Raw genomic sequence first — 15,006 nt, forward strand, 5'->3', positions numbered from 1 at the left:
TACAAAAGCAAAATATTTTTTTGTTGTATGAGTTTTGTTTTTTTTGTTTTTTACGATATTGTGACCTTTATTTAATATTGCCAACCTCCCCACAATATCGTGATAATTATCATATCGTGGCCTTCATATCCTGATATCATATCGTGATGTTTGGATATCGTTACATCCCTATCATACACTGTTCAGAAACTACAAATGCAAAAAATAAAAAAAAAATCTGCCTTCATCACATTCATTTTCAACCTAAATAAAAAATAATATCATGCAACAAATATAAAACATAAAATTACATGCCAACATTTTTTTTTCAAGTACAATAGTACAAATATTAGATTCGAAGTCACGGGAGGGTGCACAATGGAAAACACACTACTGTGACATGCCCGTTATCTGTTTGACCAAACCGCAGCAGTGCACAAAAGAGCCAAACTGAAACTAAACCACCAGATCGATATTTTAGCGCCAGTATCGATCCGATAGATACCAACCTGGTATCGACAATATCGATCCGCCCACCACTATCGTAATATCATGACAAGCCCACGCGGATTAGCAGTTAAGACTCGTCGATAATTCAAAAGCTGCATGAGAGGGATGAGAGGTGTCATCAGCATGTTGGCGTTCAGGTGCACGTGACTAATCATGAGCCACATGTAGTCAAGCCTTCATCTTGCTCGCCACATTTGAGACCCACGTGCAGCATTTGGTTTTTTTTTTCTTCCACACTAAACCCTGCAATATGCAAAGTAATAATGTTTTGTAAAAGTTTCCCAGGGAGTTGTTGGAAGAGAGTGTGTGATCCCAGCACATGTTATTGTTGCATGAACCCCCCCACGGTCAGCTAAGCTGGGAAAACACTACGGTCAGATCGTAGCCTCTGGACACCCAAGGGCCCCCAGGGGCCATCTGGCTTTATAGACAAATAATTCCACAGCAGTTCAGAGGCTGAGAGCTGGTAACCGGTTGATTTCAAACAGGTTCAATACCTAATATATATATATTTTTTTTAAATAAAACAAAAACGTATACTTACTGATGTTTAGAAAAACACAACTTCTGTAACACCACTCTTTGGACCGGGATGTCAAACTCATTTTCATCAAGGATCAAATCAAAATGCATAATTGCTTCATTATATTGTTACATGTGCACAATTGACCCGGAATTTCATCATTATCATCCGTATTACTATTAGTATCATTATTATAATTATTATCGTCCGCTTACTCCTCAAAAGGGTCGCTGGAGCCTATCCCAGCTGGCTTCAGACAGTAGGCGGTAGAGGTGTGAATTGCCTCGTGCCCGACGATTCGATTCGTATCACAATTCATAGGTCACGATTCGATTCGATACCGACTCATCCCAATACAAATGAGAAAATACTATTCAGTCAACTTGTACATGTTCACTGTAAGATTTGTATGAAAATTATACTTAATTAAATTATTAATTAATATGAGTTAAATATTTATTGAACTGAAACTTGCGTATTGTAACTGTGAGCCACTGTATTTAACAAACAGGTTGTAATCTGTTTTAACAGCATTGAAATAAAACATTACAGCTAATATTCCATTAATATAACGTTCTTCCATGCTTAAGGTGTGAATCCTAACCCTAAGTAAGACATTTTGTTCAATATTTTTCTGTCAAAAATGGATGTTTAAAAATCGACTCGGCCGCCTATTGAATCGATTCGAGAATTGCGAGCTGTAATATTGCGATATATTGCCGAATCGATTTTTTTTTCCAACACCTCTAGTAGGCGGGGGAACCCTGAACTGGTTGCCAGCCAATCGCAGGGCACCCAGAGATGAACAACCAACCATTCACACTCACAAGCACACCTAGGGACAATTTAGTCACTCCAGTTAACCTATAATGCATGTTTTTCAGAAAGTGGGAGGAAACCGACAAAGCACAGGGAAAACACACAAACTCCACCCTGGAAGGCCGATGCCCAGACTCGATCTCACATCCTCTGAACTGGGAAGCGGGTGTGCTAACCAGTCATCCACCATGCCGCCAATTATTATTACTGTATTATTATATACATTTCTAACAAATTGACATCAAAATCAGAGGTCGTTGAAGATAATTACTAGCCAGGCAAGCCAGAGCCACTTTTCTTGAAAGAAAGAAAGTGGATTTGGAAAGATTGTGAAGTCAATCAATGTCAAAAACGCAAAGTCCATTGTGTTCTAAAGGAACCATGCAAATCAAATGTGTTTATTTGCTGTGACGTATTCGTCGTGGGCAACGTCTATTTTTGGAGGTGGACGTCCATTCAAATGGAAAGACGATTGTTTCTTTCAGCATGAAAGTCCATTTTAAATCGATATCTGGATCAGTGACTACTTAGTCCAGAGTTGCATACTTGCAACTATCAAACGGGTGTCACTAGTAAATACTATTGTTCAATGACACCAATGTATTACAATTCTTGTAATGGCTGTAGAAGAAAAAAAAAGTGAGCAAACTGCAATTTTGATACAGATTTTCTTCCAAATGAAAAGAAACAAGAAATCTGAATACCCTCCTGACTACCAGCAATTGAAATTTGTCCTCTGTAGTGGACCTTTTTAAACCTGAATATCTCCCACCCAGTGCATACGATTGAATTAACTTTTGTATTCTATAGAGGACATTCAAAGCTTTCCAATGATACCAAATGTGTAGGGGTGGGGCTTTGCTACCTTTGATTGCATTATAAAAGAAAATGGCTTCCCTCAGTGCAAGCACTTTTTAGGGAAGAGGAAAAGTAACACTTTTTATTGAACAAATTTAGGCTTGAAATGTTGTTAGCATGCGTTCTATAAGACTCTTAAGAACATATTAAACTATTGTTTTAATTATTTTAACTATATTTGAGCCTAGCATTTAAATTTTAAAAAAATGTCCTCTGTAGTGGACACATCATTGCTTAAAAATAAGCAACTTATTTTTTCACATTTTTTTAATTTTTTTTTTTTGCAGTATTCCAGTTACTTCACAAAGATTAGGGAATATCAAAATAAACATGATTAGACAATCTATTTTTTCCTGGTAGTCAGGAGGATATTTACCTGTTTGAAAGCGCTATATAAATAAACTTGAGTTGAGTTGAGTTGAGTTCATTGGCAAATAAAATAAATGATGGGGTGTGGCAGGAATAGTCCCCTGGCAGTGAGTTGACACCTGTGCTTTAAATCTATCAATGGCGCCTTATGATGAAGTGTTTATGTTTGACGTATATAAAATCAGAAAAAAGGTTATTGGGATTCAGTACATTTGAGCAAATATCTGAACAGGGAAAGAAATATTACCTAGTGAGATCACACTTCACAGAAGGTTTTGGGTCAAACTAAAGATAAAGTTCGCAAGCGCGGCGGAAAAGAGAATTTTGTCAAAAAGTCAGATACTTATTAAAGCCCTTTTTTCCTGGCAGAATTCCACTGAACGGACCTGGTTGGCGTCAGACTGCCGAGCTGCTCATTCAGCTGTGCCCAACAATGTGTGCAAACACACAAACGCACACCCCTGGGACTTTGCCCGGTTGGTTGCCACCGGTGACCAAAGCCACGCCTCTGGAGATATGTGAATGGACCGTCGCTCAAATGTTTCAAGGCCCTCCCTCTCACTTCCCCCCTCAGCCGACAAGCAGAAATGGTGACAAGACAAGTGAGTTGAGTTTTAACACTCGCCTCACGTCCCATGCAAGTTGCGCAACACTCTCTTCATCCCAAACAAAAAGACGACTCAATGGGCCTTGTTGCTGGAAGGCCATTGACATAGGGAATGAGATTCACACAATTGAGCCTTCAAACTCGCTAGTAGGGATGCGCAAAAAAAAAAAAAAAAAATTCTCAGAAGTATCACCATTCTCATTTCGCACAATTCAGAATTGATTTTAAATGTCCTAAAATTGATTTTATTGAAATTATTTGATACTGTCTTGCCTCTGTTTTTGTACTGGTAACACTGATTATTATTTACTGGTGTAAAATGTATTTTCTTGTTAAAAAAATAAAATAAAATATTCGCACTTCAAAATGTTTGCTTTGTTCTTGTTTACTGCATACAGCAATGCCTGTTCTTAAAGCGCTTTATTAATAAAGTTGAGTTGAGTTCATGTTGTACCCGATTTGGCCACTTAGGGGCAGTGTGGTTCCACGCGTTCTGATACACAGTGAAGTTGTAGCCACATTAAAGAGTAGAAGGAAAAAGTCACAATCAAGTTATGCCATTAAAAGTTGATTTTTTGCAGTGTAGGAAGAGCATATGCCGGTGAGTAATGTATAATGATGCTTCTCTGTATACATTCCTCAAGCGCTTTTGTATGAATAGCCGTTCTTTTGAGGGATAAAAGTGCCGCAAATTGCGCGCTAATTAGCGTTAGCGAGTTCGACTGGAATAGATCATGACGATTATTTGATTGTCAATCAAATAATTTTGAATCGAAAATCAATTCTGAGACCCAAAAATCGGAATCGAATCGAGAGACAGTCAAGGATTCTCACCCCTCCTAGCTACAATGTTAAAGAGCATGTGGCGCAATGAAGAAAGGAGCTAGCTACCACACGGACCTTGGAAACCAACCTCAAGTCCAAAATCAGCCGGCATGTTAAAAACTGCAAAGTACATGAATATCAATGACGCAAATAAACAAGAGGCTTTCTTTCCCACGCTCTCTTTCACAAAGTGTTTGGGCAGTGAAACCAGACGGGGGGGAGAAAAAAAAAAAAACTAACGGCCTGAGAGAGAGAAAGGAGAGCGGGGCGGCACGTAGGACACAGCGGAAGGGGGCCGGGCCCGGGGAGTGAAAAAAAAAAAGGCAGTGCTGGACTTGAAGCGGAAGGAATGTCAAGCCCCTGGCGAGAAGAGGTGTGTGGTTTTGGTGGTGAGAGGATGATCAGTAGGGGTGTTAACCCTTGTGTGCGCCAAAAAAAAAAAAAAAAAAATTAACCCTCTGGTTCAATTTGAGCCAAGAGTTGGTGCCCTCTTGGAAGTGTAATAACTAAGTCCTTTCTTAATATATATATTTTTTTTTTTTTTACTTTCGACCCCTCAAAATGTTCAGTGGCATCAGGCCTATCCATACATGTATAGTTTTTATTTATTTTTTTATTTTAGATGCCCTCTATGGACAATAAAAGCAATATTGTCCGAAGAGCAAATATAACTATGATCTTTCTATATATAAAAAATATAATAAAATAAAATAAAATTGGACTATTCGATACGATCAAATTAGGGCCTTGAATATGTTAATAAATCATACATTTTTGGAACACTCTTTTTTTTGGATAATGGCAATTTCATTTCTTTTTACGACACCCCTCTTAGTAGTGTGATAACTTAGTCATTTCTGAATATTTTTTTTTTTTTTTTACTTTCGACCCCTCAAAATGTTCAGTGGCATCAGACCTATCCATTCACGTATCGTTTTTATTTATTTTTATTTTATTTTTTTATTTTAGATGCCCTCTATGGATAATAACAACTCAACTTTATTTATAAAGCGAATGAGAACGAACGCATGTAAACATGGCGTCACGGACTGGACGATTTCCCCTTTGGACGAGAATATTTGCCGGGTCAGTGGAAACACCAAAGTATGGCACTTAAATAGAGGCTAATTTCCTCAGATTGAATCAAATGTGGCCCGTTTCAGCACAACAACATCAAAAGTACGAGTGAAAGACATGAAACTAAAAGAGCAGGCTCTCAATGTGAGACCAACTTTGGCTGTCGGTCGGCCCTTCCACCAACCTGCAGTTTAAACGGATGCACTTGTGGAGTCGGTCCAATCAGCGCAGCTAACTTCCTCTTGCGGGAGGACTTGCCGCATTGTCTCTGTGGGACTTTGTGTCCATTCATCCAGAAAAGTAAATACATGGAAGTCAGAGGTCAATGACGTTGACTCGTAAAAACTCTCTCCTTGTCCAAGGACTGCCACACAATCGTCATTCAGCCACGTTTTTGGGGATCTTGCTTTCCCCAAACTCTTCCCGAGAAAGTCAACACATACAAGAGTCAGATGAGCAATTCAGATTCACATACAACAATTCTCAATTGATGATTTCCAAAGGCTCTTGTCCTTGTACTAATGTATAGCTAACGTGCCGCATATTTGTGATGTTGAATATGACATGCCCACAAAAGAACAACAACAACAAAGCATGTCAGTCAAAGGCACTTGTCATGATTAAACAGCGGCTCGCCCGGACAATCAGCTGACAGAGGATGACATGCAAGCATCCTTCCTGTAATTACAGCTCGTCGCAGCAGAGGGCGCTCATGGAGTCAGTCCCCTAGAAAGTTACTTAAAAAAAATAAAAAATAAAAACCACACACACACACACACACACACACACACACACACAACGTATTGTTTGCTACGGAAGAGTATTGCATTTACTTGGAGAAAAAACAAAACAAAAAAAACAAAAAAAACAAATTTTGGGGGGAGATTTTTTTTTTTTGTATTTTTTTTTCTTCTGTTTTTCTGAATATTTTTTTCTGTTTTATTAAATATTTTTTTCTGTCATAAAAAAAATATTCAGAAAAACAGGGAAAAAAATATTCAGGAAAAACAGTTGGAAAAATTACTCAGAAAAACAGGACACAAAAATTATTTTAAAAAAAATATATTAAAAAAAAAACACAGAAAAAAACAAATATTCCAAAAAACAGAGCACCAACTTCTACTTTTCAGAGTAATTTTTCAGGTTAAAAAAACAGAAGCTGGTGCTCTGTTTTTGGAATATTTTTTTCCCGTTTTTTTGCATAAATTTTCTTCTGTTTTTTTTTGTTGGAATAATTAATTTTCTGTTTTTCAGAATATTCAGTAAAACAGAAAAAAATATTCAGAAAAACAGAAAAAAAAATACAAAAAAAAAAAAGCTCCCCAAAAATTAGTCAGAAAAACAGGAGATTTTTTTTTTTTTTTTTTTTTTTTCCCCCCCAGTGAATGCAATACGCTTCTACATTACTCAATGCGGCAGTTTGGAAAATAAATCTTCTGTGTGTGACTTGACAGTCATAATGACCTGAAGAACAACAAAATCTAATCAAATCAAATCAATAAAAATTGGCCATTCTCTTGTGCCACTCATTTTTTGATATATAAGAAACCACCGCAATCAAGTAAAAACAAATACTCAGAAACATAATGTGTGAATGACAAGGTGACATTACAACAGCCTTGTTGTTATCTCAACAACAAAAAAAGGCACCTTTTGGAGTCGAGTTCAGATCAATTAGATCAATTTAAAACTGAGTTCATATCAGGGAACTATATTTCATGTGTAACTCTCCCCCCCAACCAACTCTTGCTCCACCCCTCACGAATATGTGAAAAGGACACTAAAAAGGGGGTGTTGCCTGATTGAGCTTAGCGAATGAGGAGAGGATTGGGCGTGGTCTGCCTGTGATTGACAGCAGCAGTGAAAACTACAATCAACATCATTTGGATACTTACCGCAAGCTATGCTAACCGGCCAAATGCTATGCTAATAACTCCCTAACCTGAAAGCCGGTATAAAGATGTTTGTAAAACTACTCCAACTCCGTAAGGAGGCGTGTACAAGACTGTGATTATCCGGTGGCTGGCAGAGCGACTACGTCATATTCTACAAGCGGCGTCGTCAATCACTTCTCGTCTAATGAGGACAAACAGCCAAATTGTGTTTATCCCTGGACAGTGTTTAACCTGAAGATGGCGCCAAACTGACTTTTTTTTTTTTTTTGCCCCAAATTCAAGCGTTCAACAAACATGCACAAAAATGCCAGTTTATCAGCACAAAAAAAAAAAAAAAAGTTGCTTTAGCATCACTTTAACTTTTACAGTTAACTATATAAGAGATGCTGTTGACCCTGTGGAAACTCTCTGCACATTCTGTTTTTTTTTTCTAAAATTACAAATACACTCACTGAAAAGATTACATTTCCCACATTTTGAAATTTGTTGTTTTCTATAGAAAACAATAGCAAGCAACTTACATGTCTTTTTTTTTTTTTTTTTTTTTTTTAAGACCTGCTGTTGAATGTCCTGCACTTTTTGTTTCAATTTTAAAACAAATCTATCTATTGTTTTAAGCTTTTAAAAAATAATACTATTTTAAGATTTTTCAAATTTGAAAAGTTGTTCAATAAACATATGCTTAAAAGCATTTCAGCAAAGCTAGGAACTGTAATTTGTATATTTTCACATGTATTATTAGTAGTATTATTTTCCCATTTAGTCAACGTGAGTATAGACTCCAAAATTGGTTATCCGCCTCCTTGACTACTAAAACTGGTGGCCATGAAAGAAAGAAAGAAAAAAAAACTGTTAATGTTATGAGTTTGAATTTGCATTTTTTGTGAGGCCGCCTGTGATTGTGTGACAAATGACATGAAGTCATGTTTTCTCTCTGACTGGTTGTTTTCCTTCAGGCGTGGTGGTTTCTTGTAAATCAAAGTAGAGGCACACGATTGGGCCAGAGATGGTTGATGTTTTTTTTTTCTCCCACAGATCTTTTTTTAAAAATATTATTATTATTATGATTATTATTATGTACTGTTATCAAGTCACAATGATCGTTTTAACATACGACATTTTTTGAGTGTGTAAAATGACAAACTCTCCTTTTTTTTTCTTTTTTTAATAATCTTGAATTTCCCCAAGAGCAGAATCTGGTGTGACTGCGTGGAGTGTGACGATATATCGATATTGCGATAAATCGTAATACTTTGTCTCCCAATAGATTATCGATTTGCCTACGCAAGTATCGCGATATTTGTGGTTAATATACAACCACTAGAATGGCTCCATTGTTCAATATTTATTGAGCAATTACTTGGTGGGCCACTAGGGGGAGCACGTCATAAGAGTGGCAGGAAAATGGACGGAAGAAGACTCATGAGCTTACTTTGACTTGTGGAAGACATTTACATGTTTCTATGAAAAATATGGATTATATCTTTAATTTTAACATTTTAAAACATGTTTTAACTTTTTGTCGCACACAATTTTGTAGGAATATTAATATTGATTTCATTTGATTTAATATTCAAATTTATTTATTTACTTTGGCAATGTTACACAAAAAAATTGTGTCAGTTTATAAAATGAAACAACTGACTGACATGCTGCATGACAATAGTGTCTAAGAAAGACAAAAATTTGTTGATAGAATGTTGTCTCTGTTAACAAGACATTTGTATTTGTTTTTGTTTTTTTAAATACACTAAAGTACTCAGTGTGAAGAAGAGACCAGTTTGAATATTGTGTTTGGGTGATGGTACAAAACAAAACAATTTTCTCATTGAAAAAACATCCGTTTATGTCTTTCATGAGTAGTTTTCATCGTAGAATATCATGGATTTATTACCTGGTCAATATATTGATAAATTGCGGTATCATCATATTGTGAGATAATCGGTATCGCGAGCCTTGTGAGGTACCCAGAGGTACCGCTGTGACGGAATCCCTCCGCTGCTCTCAGACATACGGTCTGTATTTGCATACTAACTGGGACATGCTGCCATGTTACTACTTAACCAGATTTTGCAGCTCAGCAGAAATCTTCCAGCATTTTTGGAGACAATGTTTGTCGATTGACAAGTTATGGACACGACTGGCGTTGTTGCGTCCAAAATCATCAGATAAGATTTCTCGTGTGCGCAATAATCCAAGGTAAGAGCGTCAGATGGCTCTCCTTGCTGGATCAGTCAGTGGCGGCAATGCGGCAACTAGTTGTCTCCTTACATCACCCCCTCCTCCCCTCATCAACTCCTTCATCTATTTTGTTCTGCCTCTTTCTTGCAACTTGAAGCAGATGTGGGAAGCGTAAAAAAACACATGAAGAGAGGGCCTTGAAACAACAATCCTCTCCTCTCACGCTGACCAGCCAGCCGCCTCCTCATGCCAGGAGAGCTCTCATTTTCTTATCCTATTTGAGAGTGTGGGGATGAGGATGGGTGGGGGGCAGGGTATGCCTTTCACCATGCTATATGGGGGGTGAAAAAAAGAGAGAAAAAAAGGACAAACTCGGGCAGCGATTGGCCGAGATGCGGAGCACCCACAGATTTGCAGGAGCATCATGGAAGATGAAGAAAAAGGGTGGGAGGCTTAAAAGGGGCCAATCTGCTCTCCGTCTTCCCCATGTTCTCTCTCCACATCCCCGGTGGGGCTGTTTGGCTGAATCCATAATGAATGTTAGTGGTGCGCAGCAATGGTGGGTGGGGTGTGGCAGGCCAGGCAGCCCCTCACACTTCATCCCCACATGCGGCAACTTCATGGAAAACAATTCAAGTGTTGACCTAACAGGTAGACACACACGTCCATGCTCACCTGTCAGCGGAAATTAGATTGCAACAAATGAAACTGATGGCTAGAAACTGATTTTACATCTCAAATAGCAAGTAAAATGATACAAAAATGATAAACATGATGTGATGCCTGTGCAATTGCGACATATTTCCCATCTGTTTAAAGTCCCTTTTAGTTTTTAGTATTATGATTTTTGTGAATATGTAATGATTTGATGTTTTGGACTTTTTTTTTTTTTTTTGTACTGATTATTGTCCTTGATTTTTTTTATTTTTTTTTGACTGTTAAGCGTCTTTAAGCATTTTGAAAAGCGCTACACAAAATAAATGTATTATTATTATTATTATTATTAAGGTTGCACAGCTGAGACTTATGATCAAGTTGTGCAACGAAAGGTTTAGACTTCCCGTGAACACAACACAGCAGAGCCACCAGAACCTGAACCAGAACCACAGCTGCGCGGTGATTGCCCGAATGTGCAAAAAAAGCGGATGGTCAGAATATTTAATAATATTTGTGATTAGCGAAAAGCAACAAAAAAAAAAAGAACACAGCTCGAGCCAAACTTGAGCGTCCAGCTTCATCCGATTATGCAACATGAGCGCTTCATGGTGCAAACTTTTATGTTCAACGCCGCGACGAGGCGATGTAAACAACACGGAAGTGTTTTGACACAAACAATCAACAGGGTCGTCGCTCCACTAAATGGCAGCATCACTAATAAGGAATCATCAACCACTTGTTTGAATGCCTTTTTTGGACTCGAGAGAGAGAGAGAAAAAAAAAAAAAAAAAGGATGTAGAGTACTTACTCCTCTTCCCATGGCTGATGAGACGAATCTTTCCTATTAAATAGAAAATTCACACGGAGAAATCCACCTTCAATCAGTGAAACACATCAAAACGAAATAAAGCAGCTGCGTGTTCCTCTCTCTCGTTTTTTTTTTTTTTAAATTTAATTCTATTTGTTTCCCCCAAACACGTGTCGCGCCTCTCCGCGAGCTCGAAAGCGGCCGCGCCGAGTGTCCCATACTTATAGACGGCGTTCCTTCCATCGTGACGTCACACCACTTGCCATGACAACCCCACGGATGAGGGCGGGGCCTTTTTTCTTTTGCTCAAATCGCTCCATCCAGAGATCCTTTTTCCTCTTTCTTTTTTTCCCCCCGCCTTGCCTTGCAAATACAGAATAGACCTTATTCGGCATCAAGACGATTGACTCAAGTGGCAGCAATTCACAACATTATTTATTTTATTTATATTTGCAAACAGGCGTAATGTATGTACAAATATGTTGAAAGTTGATGGGTCCACACCTCCACCCCGCTTGGCAGCTGGTGTGCATGGCGCTTTGCTTGTTTCCAAATTCTCATTCACACGTTGATGAGCAATTTTCTCTCTCAAAAAAAAGTGGCATCAAGTGGAATTTGTCACACGCACAGGCCCGTTTTGGTTGAGTGGGAGAATTTTTTTTTTTTCTCTCTCTCTACACACACACAAACGGGCCCCTTTTGGCTATGGGGCCCACTCGGCATATCGTCCCCATAACAAGTGGAGCTCATTGTTTTTTCCCAACATATTTCTCCGGCTCACTGCAGCCGGTAACAACATTGGGGCCCATTTCATTTTCTTTTTTTCCCCTCGCCGCTAACTGTCCAGCTTTTTGACGAAAGTGTGTTTCTGAAACCCTCCGTTGAAGTTCATTGAAGACACTTCAAAGCTTCACAAGACTTGCGATGCCTTTTTTTTTTCCTACGGATGAATCACCAAACAAAATGCAGGTGGACTCGATTCACAGATGGGCGCACAGCGGCAGCCCTGCTGTGCGCGAGCGCGTGCGTGTTTGCAAGCTATGTATTTTGGTTTTGCATTCACCCATCGGCGCATGTGCGATCCGTGTTTGCTTTGCGTGTTGCCAGTTTTTGCGCTATAAATAGCATAGATTTTATTTAGACGTTGGCGAGGGGGAGAGAGAGAGAGAGAGAGAGAGAGAGTCTGAACTGAAGTGGGGGGCTCTCAAATGAGTTGCCATAGCAACAGGCACGTTCTGGTGCTTGTGAACGGAGGATGAAGGCATGATAATGTCGACCTCCTTCTCTCTCTCTCTCCGCCCCCCGCAGTCAAATTGTTTACTGGCATGAGGACTTGTCAGAAATATTTGCAGCAAAGCATCAACGAAAACGCATCCACTGCCAAAATAAGGCCAGTATTTTTCTTTCATCTTTCTTGTGTGCGTTTTTTTTTTATTTTATTTTTTTATGTCACAGACTTGTCTCGGGTTGCTCAATGTTGCCTCAGGAGGTTGTCTGGCACAAGTAGACATCAATGCAGACATTGCCATCCGTCTCGTCCGTATACTCACGATGATCTTGATTGCAACCTGCTTTACTGAAAGTAGCACATATATGATTTTGTGAAGTCTATTTAACTGCCTGGCCACAAGAGATTTTGGCAGGACGACTTTTCTGCTCCAAAGATCCCCAACAGCGTGGCTGACTCAATATTGTGTGGACTAGGGATAGACCGATTATATTCTGGGCCGATTATCGGCGCCGATATTCAGCATTTTGACAAATATCAGAATTGGCCATTTTGAAGAATTATATGGCTGATAATAGATCCATTAAAAAAAAAAGTGTTAATTTCAGGGAACTAATTTAAATGTATATTTGTTTCATTTTCATTTTTTGCTGACCCTGCGAATGCTCTGCACCTTCTGTTTTTGTTTGATATTAAAATTAAGAATAGTAAAAATGTAATACTTCAGATATTTTTGAAATTTTGGAATACTTTATTTCGTGTAGAAAACAATTGTTTGTTTTTATTTAACTTTTGAAAACATGCTACTCTGCGCCTGCGAGATCCCGGAACTTGTTAAATTTAAAAATATATATATGTCTATTGATGAGAGATAAAAAAAAAAAAAATACTAATAATAAATATGATTAATAAATAATATCCATCCATCCATCCATCCATTTTCTTGACCGCATATTCCTCACAAGGGTCGCGGGGGTGCCGGCGCCTATCTCAGCTGGCTCTGGGCAGTAGGCAGGGGACACCCTGGACTGGTCGCCAGCCAATCGCAGGGCCAATAAATAGTAAATAAATAAAAATAAAATACATATATATATATATATATATATATATATATATATATATATATATATATATATATATATATATATATATATATATATATATATATATATAGTAATATTAAGTAAGTAAGTATGTAATATAAGATGGAAAAAAAAAACAAGATTTAAAAAAAAAAAAAACACAATATTTTACCAAACCTAAAAGTTGCTCAATAAACATATGCTTTAAAATTCCCCCCAAAATTAAGAGCTGGAGTTTGTATTTTTTTTCCCAAATTTTGATGCTAATATTTTCCCTTTTTAGCGAGAATGAATATCGGCTCTAAATATTGGTTATCGGCACCCTTGACTACTAATAATCAGTATCGGTATCAGCCCTGAAAAAAACATATCGGTCCAGCTCTAATGTGTACATTACACACATAGTGTATATGTAAATGAGTGTGAACTTCCACATCAGACACGCACACACAAGAGGAGTGAAGGGGCCTTCATGATGACCAAAGTAAACAGAGAGTGGATAGCATGAGAGGCATCTCGGTTGATTTGCACGGAGGTCCTCCTTGTACAAATGCTCAACAGGGTGACACTTTGCAAACAGTCTCTTCAGATAATGGACACACACACACACACACACACAGCTTTGCTCCACTCGCACTTTCTGGTCATTGTAGATAACGCTGACACGATTAACAGATGTGATGATTAATAGACTGTCACCCAGTTCATGTTTTCTGTCTTGTCTTCTCTCCTTTGATTGCTGAGCTTCTAACTTTGCATACAAGTGCAGGACTTCACTTTTCTTGGAGCAGCTGAGGCCGGAAATACATTTGCTTGTTGACCAGACTGGCGCATCACCTAACCAACCGCTGACCCCGTTCAAAATCCCTCCTACCCAACCAAGAAAGTCAAATTCAACAAACAATTTCGTTAACGAAATCAAAAACGAAAATGCTTTTTTTTTTTTTTTAAAAAAACAAAAACTAACTGAAACCACATTTTATGTTTCCAAAACTAACTAAAACCAACTATAATTATAGCAAAAATGTCTTTGTTTTGGTCTTTGGTAATTAAATTCATGCATGAGCCTTTGGGAATGATTTGAAATGTGATTTTAAAGGCATACTTGACTCATTGAACTATTTTCAGCAGTGAAAAGTGAATATTTTATCCAAGAATGAATTTGATAACTTCATTATTTTTCATGTCCAATTAATACCTTTAACTGTGATTGGCTGGCAAACGGTTGAGGGTGTACCCCGCCTACTGCCCGAAGCCAGCTGGGATAGGCTCCAGCACCCCCGCGACCCTTGCGAGGAGCAAGCGGTTAAGAAAATGGATGGATGGATAGATAATACCTTTAAAAAGTAGTTTTTCTACTTGCTGTCTGTCGACTGATGATGACATCACCTGTGCTGAGGAAATAGGTAACGGCCAATCATGGCTCACCTGTTTTCTGGGTTTGGTCAGTAAACTGAGCCATGATTGGTCAGCACAGGTGATGTCATCATCAGTCGACAGCAAGTAGAAAAATGACTTTTTAAAGGTATTAATTGTACATGAAAAAGTAATGAAGTTACCACATTAATTATAAACAAAATATTAACTT

At 38.2% G+C, this 15,006-nt stretch overlaps 1 protein-coding gene across 2 annotated transcripts in view; it reads right to left on the reverse strand.

The window, feature by feature from the left end:
• Positions 1 to 11,310, reverse strand: part of LOC144014173 (sodium/potassium-transporting ATPase subunit alpha-1) — a 34,575-nt gene extending 23,265 nt beyond the window's left edge. Inside the window, exon 1 of one of the 2 annotated variants that reach the window (XM_077513769.1) lies at positions 11,109 to 11,310. In XM_077513769.1, the coding sequence (XP_077369895.1) occupies positions 11,109 to 11,120 (12 nt within the window). In that variant the 5' untranslated portion in view covers positions 11,121 to 11,310. Of the gene's footprint in view, positions 1 to 5,751; positions 6,092 to 11,108 lie in introns of those variants that run through there. The other variant, XM_077513768.1, reaches the window with a different exon arrangement.
• Between the last annotated feature and the right edge of the window lie 3,696 nt (positions 11,311 to 15,006).

This window comes from Festucalex cinctus, chromosome 2 (assembly GCF_051991245.1).
Source record: "Festucalex cinctus isolate MCC-2025b chromosome 2, RoL_Fcin_1.0, whole genome shotgun sequence".
Classification (NCBI taxonomy): Eukaryota; Metazoa; Chordata; class Actinopteri; order Syngnathiformes; family Syngnathidae; genus Festucalex; species Festucalex cinctus.